General features: G+C 41.3%; 1 protein-coding gene across 1 annotated transcript in view; it reads right to left on the bottom strand.

The window, feature by feature from the left end:
• tie1 (tyrosine kinase with immunoglobulin-like and EGF-like domains 1) overlaps positions 1-25394 on the bottom strand; it is an 89447-nt gene that overhangs the window by 38845 nt on the left and 25208 nt on the right. The window contains exons 2-8 of the mRNA XM_059648028.1: positions 17593-17886; positions 14488-14598; positions 12657-12812; positions 11572-11703; positions 9342-9482; positions 7736-7864; positions 6729-6874 (exon numbers count right to left, since the gene is read on the bottom strand). Of these exons, the coding sequence (XP_059504011.1) occupies positions 6729-6874; positions 7736-7864; positions 9342-9482; positions 11572-11703; positions 12657-12812; positions 14488-14598; positions 17593-17886 (1109 nt within the window). The remainder of the gene's footprint in view (positions 1-6728; positions 6875-7735; positions 7865-9341; positions 9483-11571; positions 11704-12656; positions 12813-14487; positions 14599-17592; positions 17887-25394) is intronic.

Genomic DNA, 25394 nt, shown 5'->3' on the forward strand with positions numbered 1-25394 from the left:
CCTTACATGCAATGAGAATATATCCTCAGAACTCACTGTATTCAATAGACTAGGATCCAGCTGTGCCACTGTGAATCCTTGCTCTCTACATTAAGAAAGTAGAGATAAACATTGGGCAGAAATTTGCATTCAAATGCAAAAACTTCGATGATTTCTTAGAAAGAAGTTATCACCCACATACATAGACAGTTAAGGCATGGCTAAGGCATGGCTAAGGCATATCAAGACATGCACCGTTGGGGGTGGGCTCAGGAAGCTCAGGAGCAATTCAGACCTAAAGATACTGTCGCATTATTGCGAAGATTGCAAAAGGCACTACAGCTTTAAGAGAGTTAGTCGACATCTCAACATATGATGCTGTTAATAGAAGGGAGCTCAATCTTACTCTCTGCACATCCAGCCAACAGGCATTCAGTTAGCTATCCAGACAGCCAGTCAGAATATATAACTGTAGATGTAACACAACAGAATTCTATGTGAACAAACAGCCCAGATCAAGTATGTATGTCTCAGATGTCACATTAGTGGATACACTTGGTTGTTAATAAACCACCAGATATGACTCAATATGAAATTTTGTAGTACATAAGGCAATGGTAAAGTTGCCATAGTCCCATCAGGCTGCTCTCTCATTGAAGAGATGATCAGTGTTGAGTTTAATCTGAGGATCATCATGACTCAGGTGTGGAGTGGCAAGGTTGAGAATGCAGGACCTTCCTTGTAATCTCAGCTAGTACAAGAATTGAACTTGCTCTGTTATCATTGCTCTGCATTGCAAACCAGCTATCCAGCCAACTCAATTAACCGAACTGCAAATGGTACACGGGTATATGCTACATGACTAAACATATAGAAAAGAACAGCAAGTAACTTCACTAAATAAATAAGCACAATAAACAGTATAAGCAGAACTAGAACTATTTTGTGGAACTGGGCATGATTTATTTGTGAACACAATCTGGTAAAGAATAGTAACCTTTACCTTCAAATGACCATGTCTGAATCAATGATACAAAATTTTGCGTAACTTTACTAATTTGCTTTAAGTTTTCAATCCCACGTTCCCTGGATGATGACAGTTTGGAGGACTAAAGTGAAAATGTGATGAGACCTTATTCAGAACCACAGAGGGAGGCCATTTGGTTGATTTTATCTGTGCTGATTTACTAAATCTCACTGCTCTGCTCTCTCTGCCAAATCCTGTATCTTCCTCTACTTCAGCCATTAATTTTCCCTTACAAGATTGAAATAACTGCACAGAGGCCAGTTCCCATCACCAAGTTACCCTTTATTTAGAGATAACGGGAACTGCAGATGCTGGAAAATCCAAAATAACAAAGTGTGGAGCTGGATGAACACAGCAGGCCAAGCAGCATCTCAGGAGCACAAAAGCTGATGTTTCGGGCCTAGACCCTTCATCAGAGAGGGGGATGGGGAGAGGGTTCTGGATTAAATAGGGAGAGAGGGGGAGGCGGACCGAAGATGGAGAGAAAAGAAGATAGGTGGAGAGGAGAGTATAGGTGGGGAGGTAGGGAGGGAATAGGTCAGTCCAGGGAAGACGGACAGGTCAAGGAGGTGGGATGAGGTTAGTAGGTAGGAAATGGAGGTGCGGCTTGAGATGGGAGAAAGGGATGGGTGAGAGGAAGAACAGGTTAGGGAGGCAGAGACAGGCTGGGCTGGTTTTGGGATGCAGTGGGGGGAGGGGATGAGCTGGGCTGGTTGTGGAATGCGGTGGGGGAAGGGGAGATTTTGAAGCTGGTGATGTCCACATTGAGACCATTGGGCTGCAGGGTTCCCAAGTGGAATATGAGTTGCTGTTCCTGTAACCTTTGGGTGGCATCCTTGTGGCACTGCAGGAGGCCCACGATGGACATGTCACCTGAAGAATGGGAGGGGGGAGTTAAAATGGTTCACAACTGGGAGGTGCAGTTTATTGCGAACCGAGCGGAGGTGTTCCGCAAAGCGGTCCCCAAGCTTCCACTTGGTTTCCCCAATGTAGAGGAAGCCACACCAGGTACGATGGATACAGTATACCACATTGGCAGATGTGCAGGTGAACCTCTGCTTAATATGGAAAGTCATCTTGCGGCCTGGGATGTGGGTGAGGGAGGAGGTGTGGGGGCAAGTGTAGCACTTCCTGCAGTTGCAGGGGAAGGTGCCGGGTGTGGTGGGGTTGGAGGGCAGTGTGGAGCAAACAAGGGAGTCACGGAGAGAGTGGTCTCTCCGGAAGGCAGACAAGGGTGGGGATGGAAAAATGTCTTGGGTGATGGGGTCGGATTGTAGATGGTGGAAGTGTCGGAGGATGATGCGTTGTATCTGGAGGTTGGTGGGGTGGTGTGTGAGAACGAGGGGGATCCTCTTTGGGCAGTTGTGGCGGGGGCGGGGTGTGAGGGATGTGTTGCGGGAAATGCGGGAGACGCGGTCAAGGGCGTTCTCGACCACTGCGGGGGGAAAGTTGCAGTCCTTAAAGAACGTGGACATCTGGGATGTGCGGGAATGGAATGCCTCATCCTGGGTGCAGATGCGGCGGAGGCGGAGGAATTGGGAATAGGGGATGGAATTTTTGCAGGATGGTGGGTGGGAGGAGGTGTATCCTAGGTAGCTGTGGGAGTTGGTGAACTTGAAATGGACATCAGTAGCTAGCTGGTTGCCTAAGATGGAGACTGAGAGGTCCAGCAAGGTGAGGGATGTGTTGGAGATGGCCCAAGTGAACTTGAGGTTGGGGTGGAAGGTGTTGGTGAAGTGGATGAACTGTTCGAGCTCCTCTGGGGAGCAAGAGGCGGCGCCGATACAGTCATCAATGTACCGGAGGAAGAGGTGGGATTTGGGGCCTGTGTAGGTGCGGAAGAGGGACTGTTCCATGTAACCTACAAAGAGGCAGGCATAGCTGGGGCCCATGCGGGTACCCATGGCCACCCCCTTTGTCTGTAGGAAGTGGGAGGAATCGAAAGAGAAGTTGTTGACGGTGAGGACGAGTTCGGCTAGGCGGATGAGGGTGTCGGTGGAGGGGGACTGGTCGGGCCTGCGGGACAGGAAGAAGCGGAAGGCCTTGAGGCCATCTGCATGCAGAATACAGGTGTTTAGGGACTGGTCGTCCATGGTGAAAATGAGGTGTTGGGGGCCAGGGAATTGGAAGTTCTGGAGGAGGTGGAGGGCGTGGGTGGTGTCACAGACGTAGGTAGGGCTTCCGGTGTGGCTTCCTCTACATTGGGGAAACCAAGTGGAGGCTTGGGGACCGCTTTGCAGAACACCTCTGCTCGGTTTGCAATAAACAACTGCACCTCCCAGTCGCGAACCATTTTAACTCCCCCTCCCATTCTTCAGGTGACATGTCCATCATGGACCTCCTGCAGTGCCACAATGATGCCACCCGAAGGTTGCAGGAACAGCAACTCATATTCCGCTTGGGAACCCTGCAGCCCAATGGTATCAATGTGGACTTCACCAGCTTCAAAATCCCCCCTTCCCCCACCGCATCCCACAACCAGCCCAGTTCGTCCCCTCCCCCCACTGTATCACACAACTAGCCCAGCTCATCCCCTCCCCCCACTGCATCCCAAAACCAGTCTCCCTCCTGATTTGAGTTGTTAACCTGGGCCAATCAAGAACCTCATAATCAATGAGGGCCACCTGGTTCCAATGACTACATCCCTCTACACTCATCCTCATCCAAGTCCAGGGACGTAGGCCTGGTTTATTGCTTATAGTTTCTCTTGTGGTACTTCCACCCTAGGTCCAGTTCCTCAGACTCAGACATAGGCAGCATGTACTTTGGAAGGAGTAACAGGAATACAGAGTGCTGGACTAATGGTAAGATACCTGGTAATGTGGGTGAGCAGAGAGATCATGGTGTCCATGTGCATAGATCCCTGAAAGTTGCCACCCAGGTTGATAGGGTTGTTAAGAATGCATACAGTGTGTTAGGTTTTATTGGTAGAAGGATTGAGTTTCAGAGCCATGAGGTCATGTTGTAGCTGTACAAAACTCTGGTGCAGCTGCAGTTGGAGTATTGCATACAGTTCTGGTCGCCACATTATAGGAAGGATTTGGAAGCATTGTAAAGGGTGCAGAGGAGATTTAGCAGGATGTTGCCTGGTTTGGAAGGAAGGTCTTTTGAGGAAAAGCTGAGGGACTTGAGGCTGTTTTGTTTGAGAGATGGTTAAGAGGCAACTTAATAGAGATATACAAGATGATCAGAGGATTAGATAGGGTGGACAGTGAGAGTCTTTCACCTTGGATGGTGACGGCTAGCATGAGGGGACATAGCTTTAAATTGAGGGGTGATAGATATAGGACAGATGTCAGAGGTAAGTTCTTTATTCAGAGAGTAGTAAGGGTGTGGAATGCCCTGCCTGCAACAGTAGTAGACTTGCCAAGTTTAAGGGCATTTAAATGGTCATTGGATAAACATATGGAATAGTGTAGGTTAGATGGGCTTCAGATTGGTTTCATAGGTCAGAGCAACATTTGAGGGCTGAAGGGCCTGTACTGTGCTGTAGTGCTCTATGTTCAAATGAGGTCCATCTGGTTCCAATCACTACAAAGATGCAATAGTTTCTGCTCAACCGTTGCATGTATGTTAACAAGAACAGAGGTGAAAATGTACTGAGCATGGTTTCCATCATTATGAGCAATGTGGTGGCATCAATAACAAGCATTTAAGAAACTCTGCAAGCATTTTATCCCTGAGGTCCACCTGAAGGTGTTGTGAAGCGTCTGAGTGTGAAAGCACCTGATATTACTTCCTGGAGTTTACACTGGTGTACTCGCTTCAGCTCCTTCCAGTTCAAGTGCAACTAATCTGAAAGATAACATTCCTGAGGTACTGTTTGTCTTCTATATGCAGAAGAATGGGCTTTCTGGCTTTCAGATGTCACTTCTAAGTTATCATAACTTTTTCATAGCACCTGTGATTCAGTTTAGTATTGGTGAGTTCAGAAGGATGTCTGTAGATACAATATAAACTTGGATTTTAAACTGGATGAGAGAGGGGAAAAAAAATGATACTTTCACTAAAGAGCCAGTACTAACACAATGGATTGAATGGCCTCCTTCAGTGCTGCACCCTCATCTATCCCTTTGTCCAGGTTTAACTATTCCACTCAACTTCTGACCAACCTCCACGTTCTTGTCTCTATCAACTCGGGATCAGCAAAAACCTGATGTATGTGCCCTAATTTGTACCACTCTCCTCTCTATTTGCACATCTACAGTGCCTCCCAGTTAAGCAAAGCTTTACTGTTAAAATTCCCATCCTGGTTTTTAAATCAATCCATAACTCGCTCTCTCGCACCCCCGCACCCCCCGCACCCCCCCCCCCCCCCACCCGCCCCTCTCGCCCCCCTCTAATCTGCTCCAGCTCCACAAACCTTTGCACTATTCGGTGTTGTTCCAGTTTTGCCCCCTTGTACATTCCTCATTTTAATCACGCCGCTATTGCCTTCAACTGTTAGGGTCCGAAGTGCTTGGAATCACCTCCCTATGCTTTTCAAACATTTGATCTGTCTTTCCTTAAAACCTACCTGTTTGACCATGTTTTTGGCTATCCAATGTAATATCTCATACGTGGTTCAGAGTCCAAGTTTATTTAATACTTCTGTGAAGCTCTATGGGATGCTTTTCAATGTTGGAGGTGCTATATGAACACAAGTTGTTGTAGAAGCATTGCAGGACTCTGACGAGAGGAATGCAAAATGCCACATGCCAATTTATGAAGCTCAGTGTGCCCACAATAACTGCTTTTTTTTTTTGGATCATTGTCATTTATAATGACCAAAATGTTACGAACTCTTGCTAATATCAGTAGCTAAGTTAATGAACAATCAAGTAATACTTGAACTCCTGGAAAAGATGTGTTCAAATTTTCTATGCATCATTGAATTGTTTTGACTATTTCCCCACTGCTGAGGACCACCTTCATGGTGCAAAATATGTTTATCATCAGACTAGACCACTGCAAATCTCACTACAATGTTTCCCATCTCAGCTTTCATTTCTCCTGTTTCACACTCTCATCAATAGACTGTCTACAGCTATTCTGTGTCTCATCCAATGATTGTACTGATGTGTTTGTAGTTCACAGATCATTCCCCAATATGTTGCCATTTGTATGGATCATAAACCTCTCCCCAACAATCATGTTGCTGTCTGTGCAGATTACTGGCTTCCAGCCCTACTATGATAATGTTCCTATTTGTGCAATTCAAAAGTTCTCTCCCTTGACAATCATGGTTTAGCATTTAGAACTTCTTTCTCTTCCTGTAGTTATGCTGTTGAGTGCATATCTCAATAACTCTAAATAGTCATAGATGCAAAGATACAGTGAGATGAGAAAATAAACGGCAGAAGATCAACGCTAGCATAGACTCATTGGACTGAATGGCCTCTTTCTGTGTTGTAACAGTCTATTTACGATATTTTCTGATCAACCTGTTCAGAAATAATATTACACACCTTTGAAGCAGGTGAGACTTGAACCCAGGCCTCCTGGCACAGATGTAGGGGCACTACCACTGCATCACAAGAGCCCAAAATTCCATTTAATTCTATATAATAGCATGTGTAGGTAATCCTGTTAATGGCAGAAGTTTTGAATAATGCTTTAAACCATTGATCATAGCAATACAAAAAATTGTTGATCACAAATTTTTGGTCTGCAGTTCAAGTTTTAAGCTTAATTCAGATTGGCAAAGCCTGTAACTTAGAGAAATATCCTTTGCGCGATTCACCTTCACAATTTCTCCATTAGGTTTACGGATCTGAATTTCCGTGTTGCTGGGCAGTGGTTTTGCTGAGGCAGAGCACTTCATTACTGGGCTTGAGTTAAGGTTCAGTTCAACTTCTGTAAATGTGTCAACGATCTTCGGGATGTGATCTTAAGGGGAAAAACAATATATTTAACTTTTAAGATATATTACTATTTAACTTAAGTACTGAACCATCTTTTAAATATACAATACACTATGATCCAGACTCTCGCCTTCAATGTTATTAGCAACTCCAAAATCCTTATACTGCAACAACCATCACTTTTTCTGTTTCGAGCATTGTCACTAGTCTTTTTATTATTTTTTTTCTTGATATGTAGGATCCTCTGGCAAAACTGGCATTGGGTGCCCAACTTCAGTTACCTCTACCTGAGCCAGTGAGTAGTTTGATACAAGTGAATGGCTTACAATGCCAGATCTCATGTTAGTTAACAATCAACAATGAACTTATACATTATGTTCACTGTGTAACATGAGTTTTCTTTGCTTAAAGAGCTCAACAGACTTTTAGGGACTTTCTAATAACATCCTGTTACTAGATTTCTATTTCTAGATTCTACCAGTGCAGTGTGCACATTCCGACAGATTTTGATCCTCATGCACCAAATTAAGTTAATAAAGCAGCTTTTGTGTATGATGAACCAAATCATCTGACAGCTGCTTTTAATGCAAGGTGTGTTTAGTAGCAGAGTGTTAATTTTGGCATCTGAATATACAATACTGCGTTCATACTTTACAAGTTTTGCTGGAGTGAATCCTCATATGGTCAGCATGGCTCGTGAAACACAATAATTTTGAATGCAACATAATGTTGCATCTTGTTTTGATAATGCAAGAATGAAAGCTGCTTTAAAATCAGTGCTTTCTTTTGAATTAAACAACCATTCATCTGAGGAAAGTAAACACTGACACAAATGCACATGCATGTGCCAATACACATTCACAAGTTAAGTCACACTGTCTGGTACCTGATTTCTCACAGTACTGCCCATGCCATCCAATGGGGCATTTACAGCCATGGAATCGATCGCATGATGCTCCATTTTGACACTGGCACTTCAGCCTACATTCTGGTCCATAGGTGGTAGGGCTACACTCTGTGAACATAATTTTAATCAGATAACTAGCCATATCAGGCAATACAACAAGGTAGGTGACTTAAATCATAGGCCCAGGCTTTCTAATGGCCAGATAATCATATCTGAAATGAAGATGGGATGCTGCAGGGTCCCCCGTTGTAGCAGAGCCCAAAGGAATTGTCCAAGAAAATGCAGATTCCTCGCGGAAATTCCCCAACTGCTGGAGCCCTCCAAAAATATCCATTTTAAATCAAAGAATACTCGGGGGTTCCACGGTACTTAAGTAAATAGTTACTGGGGAAATATTAGAGTATTAAATAGCTGGTCTAACTGTTGAGTAATTATTCAATTGATCACAACCCACACTTTCACCTCATTACACCTCCCCCAGACTGCTTACATCACCCCAGATCCTGAATTGACACTCCCCTATTTGCCTAAACACCAGTAAATCCACCCCATCATGCCTGGAACACACTAACACTCCTCCATTGGACCTGACAGCCCCTTCCACACTTGAGGCACAATATTCTAGGATTTGATCCTGCCCCCTCCCACTTCTCCCCTGATGCTAGATCCACCCCCTTAACCCCTAACTACTTGGCACTCTACCCACCTGGCACCCTTTCCTTACACACAAACTTACCTTGCACTCTTACTGTTTCACAGCAACTGTTAAAGTGGTTGTGATGATGGGCCTAAACATTTTTGAACAAGGCAACTGATTGCCATGACAAAAAAGGATGTGGTTTTTCTTCCCTGATCGCTCGATACTAAGAGGGACCTGCCAATGAAGGCACGTTCTGCATTTCTGAAGAAGCCCTGAGGGAGTCAAGTAGCAACTCACACAGACTCCCATCCCCTCAAACTCCCACCCATATCCTCCAGTTCAGAATGGATGAAATGATTTGAGGCTATTTGTGTATTACAAGAGGGCAAGGCATAGTTTACAGTACATTATTACGGAGGATGGACTTCAATGAATTGCAGAGTCCAAATAGGAATACATGTTTCTGAAATATTACAAGTTAACACAGCACATTTTAAACTACAAGAGAACATAAGCAAGTAGTGCATTACTGGACTTTGCATAGCTAGCTGTGCATATTGCTTAATATTAATGTACTTGTTTACCTCATACAAAAATGTTGAGTTATTTACTTTGCATAAGACAACACAAAGCTGGTGATGTATTCCATGTAATAACATGTAGGTGTTAGGATGAGGTGTAAGAGGTGGGAATATTGCATGTTCTTCATGAATTTGAACCATGAAAATGTATTATGCTGATTTTGAAGAAAGGGCAGCTGCAATGATTGCATAAATGAATACATCTTTCTCAAAAATAAAGTTTTATACTCTTTTTAAAATGTTCAGCCTTAACCTGACATTGCTTAATCACAGACATGATATTTATTAGAATTGAGTTTTGTGCACCATCTAGCAATGTTTCAAGGCAGCTCGACAAAAGGGATATTATTTTTTTTGTACAGACCTTCACTGCATTTCCTTCCATGCCAACCAGCAGCACATGAGCAACCGTAGGGATCAGGCAGACAAAACCTGTAGCCACTGCAGCTCCTCTGACGCTTACAGTCTTCCTGGCAATTGTGACCAAATTTTCCTCTGTCGCAGACTAAAAACCAGACAATGATTTGTTGAGATTCTGAAACACTTACAATCATTGCTCATTAAATACTTGAAAGGTCAGTTTATTGTAAAGCACTGACCATCATACTTCTGCAGTGAATTAGTTCAGCCATCCTGTTGCCCAACACATCAGAATTTAAGAGATAATGGGAACTGCAGATGCTGGAGAATCCAAGATAATAAAATGTGAGGCTGGATGAACACAGCAGGCCAAGCAGCATCTCGGGAGCACAAAAACTGACGTTTCAGGCCTAGACCCTTCATCAGACCCTTTCTCTGATGAAGGGTCTAGGCCTGAAATGTCAGCTTTTGTGCTCCTAAGATGCTGCTTCGCCTGCTGTGTTCATCCAGCTCCACACTTTGTTACATCAGAATTAAAATTGCCATCCTTTTGTGTAAATTTCTCTTAAGGTCCTGTGTCTCTGTCTCTTTATGTCCATAACCTCCTCTGGCCCTACAGACATTTTTGTCCCATCCCACAGAACGTTCTGTCCCAGTGACATTGCTCTCCTGTTGTATCTTCCTCCCTTTGTCCCACCACTGGTGGCTGTACATTTACCCATCTAGAGTCAACATTCTAGCATTCCTTTTCAAAGTCCAACTAGCTCCACAACCTCACTGAAACCCAGCAATATTAGCAAGCACTTTTTTGCATTCTGCTCTGACATTATGATGTGTGTGGTATACTGATGATTGGCCCCTCCCTGTGATTTAGTAAACTCCCATAATCTAAGGATGAGAAGTGAGTCACGTGGTGCTGAAAGAATTCATTGAGCCTTTATTCCAGCGCCTGGTAAATCTGTGTGAACTGCAATCGCAAGCACTTGTGTGTCTGGGCTTTAGCTAATGTTTCCCTAGTGTCAGGCGACAGGAGAACAGAGCTCAGTTAAATGGACACTGTTATGGCGATAACATCATGAGCATATCCTTTAAAGATAAAATATCTGCTCTGCAAAACACTACAGCATTCTTAATAATGCATTCATCACCCAGCACTTGTTTTTACTCGCATCACTGTGGAGTACCTTGCTATGTTTTCTCCCCACATTAAAGGCTGTGAATAAGTTGCTGTATTGGGTGTAATTGGCATTTAGTGTATGGTGGTCTGGACTGTACCACTCATTTTAAAAAAAAAAAGTGTTGCATTGTAGAGGTGGGATATACTGTATATGTACATGCTGTAGTGTACATTATATTAGCTTGAGAGTTCCAGCTCTTGTATTTTAGTTTAGTCCTGTCTATGATGTTTGCTATTAGCCACAAATGGTAGGCTTTGAAATCTAGATGTATTCAACTGAATTTCTAAATAGTAATTAACTTACAGGTAAAATGATAAGACAAAATTGATCACCATCAAATCCCCTACAGTGTAGAAACAGGCCCTTTGGCCCAACAAGTCCACACCGAACATCAGAGCATCCCACCCAGCCTCATCCCTCTATAACCCACCTAATCTACACATTCCTACGGGTAATTTAGCATGGCTACTTCACCTAACCTGCACATCTTTGGACTGTGGGAGGAAACCAGAGGACCCATAGGAAACCCACACAGACACAGGGAGAATATGCGAACTCCACACAGACAGTCGCCCAAGGGTGGAATCATCCCCAGGTCCCTGCCACTGTGAGGCAGCAGTGCTAACCACTGACCACCATGCCACCCTAAAAAGCTGTGTTGCTATTTTTCACCGTCATATGGTCTTACTACCTTGGTTACTGAATGATGGTAAATGTTTGCTAAGTATAGATACATGTGTGAAGAATGTTCTCTATTGGGACAAGTACATGTAAGTTTAGCACTATTGTTGTAGCCATGCCCACGACCAGTCAATTATATCTGTTGAACAACACCGTTTTAGTTCTAGGCATGTAGATGTCTTATAGCTCTGTGGTTTCACAGGAAGCAAGTTTCAGTACAAAACATTAAAATTAATAGGCCTGTTGTCTATCATATATAAACTTAATATGATGAATGGTATGCACATTAAATATGAAGGCTGAGACATAAGCTCCTCATGCATGACTGATTTACAAAATCTCATTTTGCATTATTAATAATTGTGATTTCCTCACCCATCTCACAGTTTTCTCCAGTAAAGCCTGGTCCACAGATACATTCTCCTGTGCCTTCATGACAGGCTCCGCCATTCAGACAATCAGGGCAGTCTTTATCACATGCTGTCCCCCATTTCTTATGAGGACAAGCTGTAACATAGCATAATGGTGTGAGTATAACATCACTTTGGTATCCAGTAACTATTGAATCAAACATAGCTCATGCACAATTTTCTGGATATTCACCCTTGTGAAATTTCAGAATTTGATATATGTAATTAAGAGGACTAGTCTTCAATTTTTAAAGTAAGGATGCAACTGACTTCATTTTCTCCATGTACACATTAGAAATGAGAACACAACTAACTTTTCACTCAGTGAAATTCCTTTCGTTTTTAACCTTGTGGGCAATAACATGTATTGACCACCCAGCATTCAAACAGATAAATTCTAATAACACTGAGAACAGCCTCGCAAAACTCATGCAAATAAAAATGTAAAATTTGAGGTCAAGTATTAATATTCAGATTTGAAACCTGCATGCACATCTTCTAGTTAATTTGAGGTCGCCGAGGAACTGTTTGCCTATATTGAGTCTGAGTGTTACTCCTTTCACTTAGCTGAGAAATTATCATTCATGAGCAACTTTCCATGCTGTAATTGAGGTGACAATTCAGTGCAGCAAGATAACCTGAAAGTGGTAGGTGTGCTAGTGACAGAGTGGAAAATGCTGGAGAAAATGTATGGAATTGTGAATGGAACAGCCTTGTCTGTTACTTTACTGCTGGCTATGAGACAACTGCAATTTTATGATGATCTGCAAATATGTTTTCTTTTGTGAATTTTAACAACTTTAGTGTAATAACATGCCATTGCTCAAATACAGCAAATATATTGTTGCAGATTAAGCTTTTGAAAAACCTGCTTTAAGTTTCAACTATTTGTATCTAAACATGGTTTATTTATATTATCGTGTCCATGCTATTTCTATACTGAAGCAAAGAAATGGATGTCTACGGCTATTTGTACTATCACTTACATATGCAAATATAATATCAGTATGTATCTGTGCATTCTTCTGCCAAATTCAAAGTAGGCCTTACCTCGGACTATAAGTCTGAAGTAAACGCCATTCAGAAAATTCCCACTAAGTGCTGTTGTGCTATAAACGCAAGTGTGAGAAGGAGTTGCGTTATCAATCTTCAAGGAAACAGTCCCATTCTCAATTTCATTAACGTGAATTGTACTGAAGTAGGTACCTGAGAAAACACAAACACCTTCAACAGTTCAGTGAGAGACAAAAAAAAGGTAACTTGGAAAAACAGGACGTAAAGGAGTCAAGTGTTTAGCTGCAATGCAACACTGGTGTAACTTGATGCAGAAAAGACACTGTTCATTTAATTCACTTACCACCATGTCTGTATCTCATGATACAACAATACTTGAGCTGATGACTAATGGCAATTAAGCTCTACCAATTAATCAGCAATGGACATAGCCAACTTGCAGCATAACATTCTCTGCCCAGTAGTGGCAAGCTTTGGGAATCATATGATTGTTGTCACCTTCTCCTCCCAAGCATGTGCCACAAATCACATGCTATAGAGATGTACAGCATGGAAACAAACCCTTTAGTCCAACTTGTCCATGCCGATCGCCAACTTTAGGTATATTTAAGTTGTCATTGGATAAGCATATGGACATACATGGAATAGTGTAGGTTAGATGGGCTTGAGATTGGTATGACAGGTCGGCACAACACCAAGGGCCTGTACTGTGCTGTAATGTTCTATGTTCTATATCTTAAATTAATCTAGTCCCATTTGCTAGCATTTGACCCATATTCCTCTAAACCCGTTGCATTCATCCAGATACCTTTTAAATGTTGTAATTGCACCAGTCTCCTCCACTTCCTATGGTAGTTCATTACATACATACACCACCCTCTGTGTGAAAGATGCCCCTTTGGTCCCTTTTAAATCTTTCCCATCTCACCTTAAACCTACGTCTTCTATTTTGCAGACTGAACTTGATTTTTGTGTCTGGGCACCTCCTACTGGTGGGAGTTCAGCGATGTCACTGTCTGTTTTATGACAAATTTAGTAATAATCAGTTTTTTTTTAAACTGGGCAAGGCCATGCCTCTAATGTGATTAAGGCCGCATTGGAGGGGAAATCTCATTTCTGAAAACTTTTAGCTATTCGGAGGTAATGGGGCTCCATTACCAAACATGTCGTGGGAGTGATGAGAATATAGTTACATAGTTTAGAAGAGCCAATGGCTTAATGATATTATCTCTTGACTGTTAATCCAGAAAATCAGTTATTATCCTGGGGCCTGTATTCAAATCCTACCACAGCGGATGGTTGAATTTGAATCCAATAAAAATCTGGAATTAAGAACCTAATGACGACTGTGAATCCACTATCAATTTTCAGAAAAACCTATCTGGTTCACTGGTGCTCCTCCAGGGAAGGAAACTGCTATCCTCACCTGGTCTGGTTTTCATGTGACTCCAGACCCCCACAGCAATGAGGTTGACTTCCCTCTGGGCAATTAGTGATGAGCAATAAATGCTGGCCTCATCAGTGATGCCCTCATCTAGTGAAAGAATGAGGAGACATCTGTTTTAAAACTGAGATTCAAAGAATTTCTTCACCCAGAGGGTAGTGAATTTCTGGAGTATTGTCGACCCCAGAGAGCAATGGAGCTTATATCATTGAAAGTGAATAAAGAAGTGATTGTTCAAGAATCTATCAGGGAGTTGCGGGCAATGATGATTTGGCATGAACAAGCAGCTGAGGCCTGCGGCAGATAATCTTATTGAATGAAGGACTGAATGGCCTAAGCCTATTCCTATTCCTTGTGTTCATACTAATTGCCTGTCTGCAGGGAAGCTGAAGGAATGTTCAAGAACAGGATTGTTTCACTCACCATTGCACTTCCACATGACATCCTCATTGACAGCATTCAGTTTCTGGACTACAAGCAGGGCTGTTTCTCCCTTGCTGACTGTTGTTGTGAGCTTACTTGGATAGAATTCAGCTGGAATTTCAAAGCAAAACAAATGTTAAGAATTGAAACAACAAGGGCTTGACTCAGTGGTGGAAAATTTGCAATGATAACGATGTAAAAAAAGAATTTTTTTTTCCAACCCATTATTGAGGATGCAGCATAATCCAGCAAATACTGACACTGGTGATGCCAGAGGAGGAGTTTCCTAATGCTGAAACAACTGGTCACGGTGGAGGAAGAGTTACCAGGGACAGCAATGCAGACGTGAGTTAATGAACATAAACACCTTTACTGATGGCTAAACAAAAGTGATCAAACAGAGCAGGGTACATGCATGAGCATGGTACAAAGTTGGAAGCTATGTCACTGGATTCATTAATCCAGGGCCTAGGAATAATAAATAAAAGCAGTGGAAATACATCATTAAAGTTGAGGAACACCAGTTCAGTTGTAAAATAAATCTTGAATGAAAGACTAGTATCAGTAATGGTAACCAATGACAGGATTGTCGAAAAGAAAAATCTGTTTCAATCATATCCTTCAGGAAAGGAAATCTTCTCTTTACCAGGTGCACAGCTCTGTGGTTAACTCTTAAGTGCCCTTGGGCCTGGGTAGAAAAGACTCCTATAAATAAAAAGGCAGTGTTAATAGCTGAGGAAGAAGAATGCAACAGTGTAGACACTATTAGCATAACAAAGTCAATTAATTTCAGATATTACAGCTATTTATAGATGGTTTATCCAACAAATATTACCACATGAGATGCTAGCTTTATTACTTGAAAAAAGTTGCTAAACTTAGAGATACAGGAAAAAAAACTGAAAGAACTGCAGGTTCTGTAAATCAGAAACCGAATCGGAAGTTGCTGGAAAAGCTCAACAGGTCTGGCAGCAGACCCTCAGGAAGGGTCACTGGACCTGAAACTTTAACTCTGATTTTCTCTTCACAGATGCTGCCAGATCTGTGGAGCTTTTCCAGCAACTTCTGCTTTGGTTACAGGGATAAAGGAGTCATTTTCTCTGGTGATAATGGGAACTGCAGATGCTGGAGAATCCAAGATAATAAAGTGTGAAGCAGGATGACCACATCTCTGAAGGGTCTAGGCCCGAAACGTCAGCTTTTGTTCTCCTGAGATGCTGCTTGGCCTGCTGTGTTCATCCAGCTTCATACTTTGTTATCTTGTTTTCCCTGGTGTTCCTGTGAAAATCGGGCTGAAAAATACGAATGGAATCCCAGAGACTGCTGGAGAAACTCAACAGATCTGGCAGCATCTGTGGACAGCAGTAGATTTTAATGTTAACTTGTCTGTAGAAGTCATGCCAGACTCACAACATTAAATCCCAGCAGTGTTTCAGCATCCACAGTATTTGCGTTTATATAACTGAATAACACATTGGACTCTGAAATATTAACTGTTTCTCTCTCCACAGATGCTGCCAGACATGCTGAGTTTTTCCAGAACTTCCTCTTTTTATTTCAGATTTACAGTATTTGAATAGAACTGGATATCTTGTAGAACCATAAGAGGTAGCTGAGTTAGGAATGCTGTGAAAAATATGTTTGCTCTCTGTATAAAAGCAACACAGATGCAAAATGTGCATCTAAGCACTAGAGGGGGCTCAAGTCACCCAGCTGTATAGAAATGGCGATGGATTAATCAAAATGTGAAAAACCAAACTGTACAACAAATAAGATTTCAGTTGTCATCCTTAGCATGGTAATAAGATCCTGTCCAATTAGCTCAGATGCCAAAAGGTCAAAAGACCATAAACTATACGGGCAGAATTAGGCCATTCGACCCATAGTGACTGCTCTGCTCTACCATTCGATCATAGCTCATGTGTTTCTCAACACCATTCTCCTGCCTTCTCCTTGCAACCTTTGATCCTCTTACTAATCAAGAGCCTATCTAACTCTGTCTTAAGTACACCAGTGACTTGGTCTCTGTAGCCTTCCAGGTTTCACAAATTCACCCTCCCCCTCATCTCAGTTCTAAAGGGTCATCCCGTCCCTCTGAGGCTGTGTCCTCAGGTCCAAGTCTCTCCTACTTTTGGAAACATCTTCTCCACATCCACTATATCCAGGCCTCTGTGTTCTGGAGGTATCAATTAAAACCCTGCATCATTCTTCTAAATTCGATTTGAGTACAGAAGCAGAGTCCTCAGCCATTGCACATATGATAAGCCCTTCATCTTGGGATCATTCTTGTAAACCTCCTGTGGATCTCCTCCAGAATTCTGAGAGCTGCAAGGAAGGTCTTGAGAGCACTTAGGGTGCCATGAGGGAAGAAGGAGCCTTCCAAGCAGGAAGAAAGGGAGAGGATAAGTGGTCTCCATGAACTGTTGAGGGAAAAAGTAACATTCACGAGGAGGTGAAGAGGACAGAGCAATAACAGAGCTACAGATATGAGGGGGAGCAGTAGGTTACCATGGTGAAGGAAGTTGCAAAAGAGAACGGTTTCAAACCGATCACCAAAGGAATACTTAACAACTGCGTAAAGATTAGACTTATTATTTGCCTTGCCCAATACTGAATTCCACTTTCTGCAACAAAATTGCACATCAGGCTGTTTGTATTTGAGAGTGTGATACCACCCAAAATAAAAATTCCAAACCCATACGAAAAAGAGAAAGAGAAAACTCCTTGAATGGAACAATCCCACTGATTCTCTTCACAATAGTGCCATGGCATCTTTTACATGAGCAGGCAGATCGGGTCTTGATTTGACAATGCATTCAAAACATGGTACGTCTAACAGGGCAGCATTCCTTCAATAATGTACCACTGGAGTGTCAGCCTTAATCTTTGCACTCGAGCTCCTGAATGGGAATGGGGAGCCTGAACCTTAGGACTCCGAGGTAAGAGTAATGTCTGACAAGGTGCTAAACTTGAGTTCAACTATGGGTGACAATTTCGCTGATTGAAACTGTTTTAGAACTGCTTATGTGCCAGAAAGCACCGATACCAAATTAAAACTCAGTGGAAGCCACTTTATTTCTGTCTAGCTGCTGTTCCAAAGATTACCTGTGTTGCTGTTGATAATTGTCACAATGTGAGTTTTCTCTGTCTTTCGTCTCCCTTCACAGTAGTAGATCCCCACTTGTTCCCAATCCTTACTGGAGCCTGTTGCCTGGATGCCATTGTACCTGCTGGAGTCAGTTTCATAATTGAAATTGTGTTTTTTCACTTGAACTATTGAACTGTCCTTTTCCATTTTAAGTTCTGGTCCATCGGAATGACGCTCGCCCGACACACAGGAAAGAGGAAATATGTTCGAAGAATTGAGGTCAGTGATCAGGTAGAGATCCAAAATTGCTTCTGTATGAAAAAATACAAAGAAACACGTGATCAGAGGATTAGACAGGGTGGGCAGTGAGAGTCTTTTTCCGAGGATGATGACTTCAGCTTGTACAAGGGGGCATAGCTACAAATTGAGGGGTGATAGACTTAAAACAGATGTCAGAGGCAGGTTCTTTACTCGGAGCGGTAAGGGCGTGGAACGCCCTGCCTGCCAATGTAGTTAACTTAGCCACATTAGGGGCATTTAAATATGCCTTGGATAAGCATATGGACGATGATGGGATAGTGTAGGGTGAGGGGCTTAGATTAGCTCACAGGTGAGCGCAACATCGAGGGGCCGAAGGGCCTGTTCTGCGCTGTATTGTTCTATGTTCTATAAAAACAATGAAGTTTCAAGATGTAGTAATTTGCAATGAAAACCTCATGACTTTACAGGCCTTCCTCAAAGATTACATTTTGAAACTATTCTAGATATTGTATGGAACTTTGCTTACTGGAACCTCATGGTCACTGAACCAATTACAACCGATCATTTCAGATGGGATTAAGGTCTGGTGTTCTATAAAATTTATAGGTTATAATCCTTTTTAATTCTTTTGAAGATATGAAAATTACAATAATTGTGTTTACATTTATTTCACACATTCCTGGGCTTAAATCTAGTATTTTCTTCAATTTCAACAGAAAATATTGTTCTTTCATCAGAGAGCCCTGACATGTTTCACTGCTGAAGGAGATATTTAGATAGGCATTTCATCAGGTTAAATAATTTAACTAATTTCATAGTGAAGGATTCATGAATGGTTTATCCTAGGTTTAGTGACCAGCAAATTATTTGTAAATTTAAATATTAAAAATTAACCAATGATTTTAATTGTGCAGCACCCAGCCACATAGATATTATGGCAAGCAATCAAAAGTTTGGCTGAAGAGTTAAGTTTTGAGAAGGTATTTATGGGGAGAGAGAAGTGTAGAGGATCAGGAAAAGCTTTCCAAAGGTTATAACTGAAGACACCCAATGCTGCAATAATAAGACAAATAGACAATCAAATGCAAGTGTTGTAAGAGGTCATTCAAAATTCTGCTGCTTTTATCCTAATTCATACCATCTCCTGTGTCCCTGTTATCACTTTGCTCACTGACCTACACTGGCTCACACTTAAGCAATACCTTGATTTTAAAACTTCCAGCTTTGTTTTCAAAAGCCACGAAGCACCCATGCACTGTAAGTAATACAGAGGAAAAGATATTCCTTTACAGCCAGTGCAGCCAATCAGCCATTGTCAAAAGGAACCAAGACAAAGCAATTTCAGTTAACCTGCAAAGCCAAAAATCTCAAAAAAATGACTGTTCAGTGAGCGACATCTACGCTACCAGTAACATCCACTGTAACAGCGGCAATGTTATACCATAAACTCATCACAAATGACTGACGCTCATTCACACTTTTTAACTTTTACTTTTTTATCAGCTCACTTCTTGTTAATTCATGTGTATATGAGTTGCATTATTATTGCATCTCATGGTGAGAAGCTATTAAATTCACTCATTCATTAACTCCAGAAAGCCAATTAAATTGGCTCCTTGTACAACTTAAGTTTCTTTGGTCTAGGTGGAAAGTATCCACTATAGAAGGGATTTTTATTTAAAGTAATCTTGTTGTGACAAACTGAAGATGGGTTGGGTAGAGGAGGGGACTGTGCCCAGGGACTGCCAATTCAATAGATATCGCTGGTAAGGCTAACAGTTATCAACCCATCCCTAATTGCCCTTGAGATGGTGGTGATTGACCATGGTTCTTACATTGAGGGTATGTCAACTGTGCTGTTAGGTAGATAGTCAATCGTGGGATTTAAATAAAAAGCAGGCAATAGAAAAAATTAAAGGTTACAAAAAAAATGAAGGAATTATCACTTAAATATATAGTACCAAAACGGAACTGGCACTGGTTCAAGCAGATAAGTCAAATAGCCTCCATCCAAAAATGCTTTTGTTTTCCATAATTAATAATATTTCTCTAAATCGAGATTTGGTATTTCATTTTTACAGCAGTTGGTTGTTACTTATCCAGTGAAGCTGTGCTCATTAACTTGTGTCAACATTGTCGCAAAAACTGATGGGTAGTTGAAGATTGTGGTGGGTGTTTTGGGGGTGCAGTGGCAATGTTACTGAGCCAGTAGGCCAGAATTCCAGGCTCAAATGTTCCGGGAACATGCATTCAAATCCCACCACAGCAGATGGTGAAATTCGAATTGAACAAAAATCTGGAGTACAAAGCTAGCCATGTAACAATTGTTGATTGCAGTATAAGGGAAAAAAAAGCTAATATCCAGAAAGAAGGAAATCTGCTGTCCTTGCCTACGTATGACTGCTGATAATATGCTGATTGCCTTCTGAAATTGTCTAGCAAGCCACTCAGTTCCAGATCACTTAGGGATGTGCAATGAATGCTGGCTTAGCTAATGATGCCCATGTCCTAAAAATGAAAAATAATACAATGGTCAAAGGAAGTGCAAAACACATTGAAGGGGACTTGATAATGTGAATCTCCAAGGTGGAATATCGCAACTCGCTGCCCTTAGACTCTAACATGAGAAAGACTCCCTGCTGTTTCTGAAAGCTGTCACCTTCAGAGCTGCCATCTTTTATAGACCTCTCACTTAATGTGCCAAAAGGCTAAAATGTCTTTCCTATCACTTCTAGCCATTCCCATTCTCTGAGCTGTTTAGTCTCCCACATTTGCAGCATTGTAGGACTTACTATTCACAGCAAGAACATTGCTGGCCTGTTGTAATTGGGAGGACTTGACTTTTGGTATTGTATATTTTCGAGCTGACGTTTAGAAAATGGAATGGAATGTTCCAGAACAAAAAGAAGATGGACATATTTCACAGGGGCTAATGCAGCTGTGTTCTCCTTTCCTGCACTGTCATAATTCTGAAATGATGTCTAGCTCATTTCCTCAATTTGTTTGATTGATAATAGTAACTCATCAGAATTTTTGTGAGGTAGAGCCATATGATGCATCCCTAACACAAGAAATCAGAATTTGAATAAGATTTACAGGCAAATCACCAGAATCTGTTTTTAAATATTCTACTGTTATTTCAATAAGACCTGAAACATTTTTCTCCAAAGCAAGTTAACAGAAATTCTGTTTATAACTGCTCTTGAGTAGCTACAATTGTAATATTGCTGATATTACAGTTCTGATGTAGCAAGAATACTGTAGACACAGTTCCCATGATATGCCAGCTAGAATATCAATCTGCTGTGGTGTTAATCATGGGTATGAAGACCAGACGCTGTATTCAGGTTCAATGTGTGGTTAGAAAGTGTAAAAATAATTACACTGCTTTTCATCACTTTATATAAATGACTTCAGATGTTAATATAGGAGGTACGTTAGCAATTTTGCAGATGACAGCCAAAAAGTAATATCATGAGCAGTGAAGATTGTCTCAGACCATAACTGGACCTTGATCAGATGGGCTAAGGAGTGGCAGATGAAGTTTAATTTAGATAAGTGTGAATTGTTGCATTTTGGTAAGGAAAATCAGGGCAGGACTTATACACTTAATGGCAGGGCCCTGGGGTGTTTCTCCAAACAGAGACCTAGGGGTGCAGATGCATAGTTCCTTGAAAGTAGTGTTGCAGGTAGACAGGTTAGTGAAGAAGGCATCTGGCATACTTGCCTTCATTGATCAGAATGCTGAGTATAGAAGTTGGGATGTCATTTTATGGTTGTACAAGATATTGGTGAGGTGAGTTTTAGAATACCGTGTACAATTCAGGTCCCCCTTCTATAGGAGACATGTTGTTACACTTGAGCGGATGAAGAAAAGATTTACAAGGATGTTGCTGGTACTGGAGGCTTTGAAATGGAGAGAGGCTGAATTGGATAGGGCTTTCTTTCTCTGGCACATCAGAGACAGAGTGACCTTTTATAGAGGTTTATAAAATCATGAGGGGCATGAATAGGGTGAGTGGCCAAGGTCTTTTCCCTAGAGTGGGGGAGCTTAAAACGACAGGGCATAGGTTTAAGGTGAGAGAGGAAAGATTTTAAGACTTTAAAGGACAACATTTTCATGCAGAGGGTGTTTTATGTATGGAACAAGCTGCCGGAGGAAGTGGTGGAGGCTGGTACAATTACAACATTTGAAAGACATCTGGATAGATACGTGAATTGGGGATTTTGGAGGAATATGGGCCAAATGCTGGCAAATGGCACTGGATCAGATTGGGATGTCTGGTCAACGCAGACGATTTGAACTGAAGGATTTGTTTCCTGTATGACTCTTTGACGAAAAATGGGGAAGGAATAGAACAGGAAATTAACAGTGTGGAGAAAAAGACCAAGTGACGAGGAGGGACGGAGATGGAAGGTGAGTTGGTGCAGGTGAAAGATGGGGGACCGTTGGAGGGGGGGGTGGTGTTTGCCAGTTCACAAAGTGAAGCATTGAAGATTAGCACAATGGGGTAAATGTGAGGAGTGCAAAGGTGACAGATCTTCATAAACAGCTCCATCCCTGATTTAGCTTGACAGGAGGAGGGATGTTGTTTAGTGATCTATAACAACAGAAGCCATAAGAATCAAATCAGCCAACAATGGATATTTTTGAACAGGCCTTTGGAACAGGTGTTCAATAAATCTTCTGTCTTATATAACACAGCAGTGAAGGGGCTGCAACCTGATGCTGATTCTGGATTATCCAAGCTCAGTTCTTTTAACTTATGTAACAACAGGTTGATTAAAAAAATATCTGTAGAGCAGATGCAATGTAAACCCAGGCCTCCCGCTCCAGGGATGGGTACATTATCGCTGTGCCACATGAGGGCCACATTCTAGCTCCTCAAAAGAGAGCAGTGATCAATGTTTGCAAATGCCTTTGGGGTAAATATCCTTTATACTTCTAATAACAGATTTGCAACAGGAAGAAACTTGATGAACATTTGACAATTAACTTGATTTAATATTTTCCCAACATCCATCTAAAGACTCAGAAAACAGCACCTAGACCAGTTCTGTGTCGAGGAAGTTGTGTGTAAAGAATATTCCTGAGCTGAGACTTACTTCATATATCAATTAGTCAATTATGAAAATAAACATACATTGTCAAATTTCTTTCTGAGTTTAACTTTGTTGGGATGTTAATGACCCTTAGGTCACTAAAGAGACCGCTGAACACAGATAACCAGACGGACACATATCCTGTTCCATTGTCTGAAACTTCATCCTTCTCTGATGTTATTATCACAGTGTCAACATGCTTGAAATCTAAGACTTGCATCCTTAAATCAATTCTGCCAACATTAATTGTTTTGCTGTGTTCTATATAAAATCAATTTAAAAACATATCTACACTCAGACAGGGCTGTGGTTTTAAAAAAAACATGACCTTAGTACATCTGTTTCCAATCCTTCTTGCAATTAATCAAGCATCTCCTCACCAGATCAATCTATTTGTTAGGATCAAGTGAGAAAGGATGAACTAGCTCCCCTATTTTCAATCTCCTCACTTGGTTCTGAAAAAAATTTAAGATCTTTAACAGCTACCCTCTTTCAATTAAAATGTGGTTAACTTATTTCTCTGTGAGCCAATCACAAAATAGTCTTGCATAAAAGAAAAATCAATTTTATTCTCTGTTGATCTCATAGAAATTAGTAAAGACATAAGATCAAGCACAGCCTTTTGTACATTTGGATCATCATACACACACACACAATTAAGCACAAAGATTTTTTAAAAAAAGCTAAATAGATAATGTCCAGTACAAAGGAAGATAACTTTTATTTTACTTATTCATGAGATGTAGGCATTGCTGATTGGATCAACTGAATTATCCATTCCTAGTTCCCCTTGAGAAGATAGTGGTGAGATGCCTTCTTGAGCCACTGCAGTCCATTTTGTTCGTACACAATGCCAGCAGAGAAGCATTTCCAGGATTTTGACCCAGGAACACTATGGGAATGGTGCTATATTTCCAATTTAGGATGGTGAAGGGCTTGGAAGGTAATTTGCAAGTGGTGTTGTTTCCAGGTATCTGTGGCCATGTATCTGTAGATACAGTTTAGAGTCCCTTATGTGTCTGGGTATTAACCTATGGCCAAACTTGGTTCATTGATTTCTTAGACTTCAGCAGTGGTGAGTAATTGAAGTTATCATTCTAAGTTCTCGATCCTCTGATTTTTCTTTCCAATTAGTCTTAAACCAGACACTTTTGGTTCTTCAGAGAGAGTGCCTGCTCATCTGTTCTTCAGTTTTGGATACTTTAATTTCATCCCTTTCTGGCCTGCCAAAGCACTTCTTGAAATATAAATTGACTGTATATTCTATGCCTGTTGAGGTCACTGTGTCCAGATTAACAATTGCAGTTGATATTTCATCACCAACAGGTGAAGATGCTCAGAATGGTGTACATCAAATAGGGAATTAGGATCTTTTCACACCTCCTGATTGATCGGTCTCTTTGCTCTTAGGTGTTTGATCTAAGCCTTGTAAGTTCTGTGAAATTTGGCCAAGGTGTTTGGTTCAGATGATCCATTTAAAGTCAGTGGTTTGGTTCTTTTAAAAAAAACTATTTCAATCCATGAAAGTCCAGTATTAAATTGACTCATGGAATTCAAAGATGGCCTGTATTTTGTATCATCATGACACACTGGATTGTCTACCCCTCACTTTCTGATTAACCTACTGACTTCCTAACACCACCTCATTCTTAAAACTAATTGTAACCCAGCCCTTTTGAATTATTGGCTCAGTAATGAATTCTACTCTTCCACTTTGATTTGCAGTACCTATCCATTCATTGTTGCCACTACCCAAGTAAAGGCTAGATACTCTATCACTATCAAAGATATTCCCTTTCTCCTATTGTCCCTTCATTTCCTTCAAAGACACACTGGGCACCGTTTTAGTTTTATTCTGTCTCTTCCTTTCCCTATCCTTCTCCTTTTCTCACTCTGAATAATTTAAGATCTTGTAAAATGAGAACAGATCCAAAACTTCAAATGCAAGTGAAAACAAGAAGAGATCTAAAGCAACATGCCAACTCACTTTCATCCATTCATACAAAGTCAAGCTCTATTCCACTGTCTCATAGATTCAGCACCGTAAGAAAAATGGAACCATCAGCAAAGTGCAACTGAATATTAAAACCTATTAAATATCCAGTTGTTTTCTTGAATTTTCTCAATACATTTTCAACACGCATAAGGCAAAAGCAACTGAAGGCTGAAATTTTAAATGCTAACATTGCTCTCAATCTCTCCCAGTCAGAAATATACACATATGCTCCCTTTCAAAACAAAGTTAATGAAATATTTCCTTCAATGAAGTCTTTAAAGAATTGTGAAAAACAAATTATTAAGAAATGAAAATGCCAAAGACAAACAATGCACTCGTACTCGAAGACACCAAAGTGTCCTGAGGACACATTTAAATCGGTGTCATCAATTCACCTACTGTCAGCAGAAATAGTTTCTCCCCATTAGCACAATTTATCAAATTTTCTTTTTGGTTTGG

The sequence above is a fragment of the Stegostoma tigrinum genome, chromosome 8 (assembly GCF_030684315.1).
Source record: "Stegostoma tigrinum isolate sSteTig4 chromosome 8, sSteTig4.hap1, whole genome shotgun sequence".
NCBI lineage: Eukaryota > Metazoa > Chordata > Chondrichthyes > Orectolobiformes > Stegostomatidae > Stegostoma > Stegostoma tigrinum.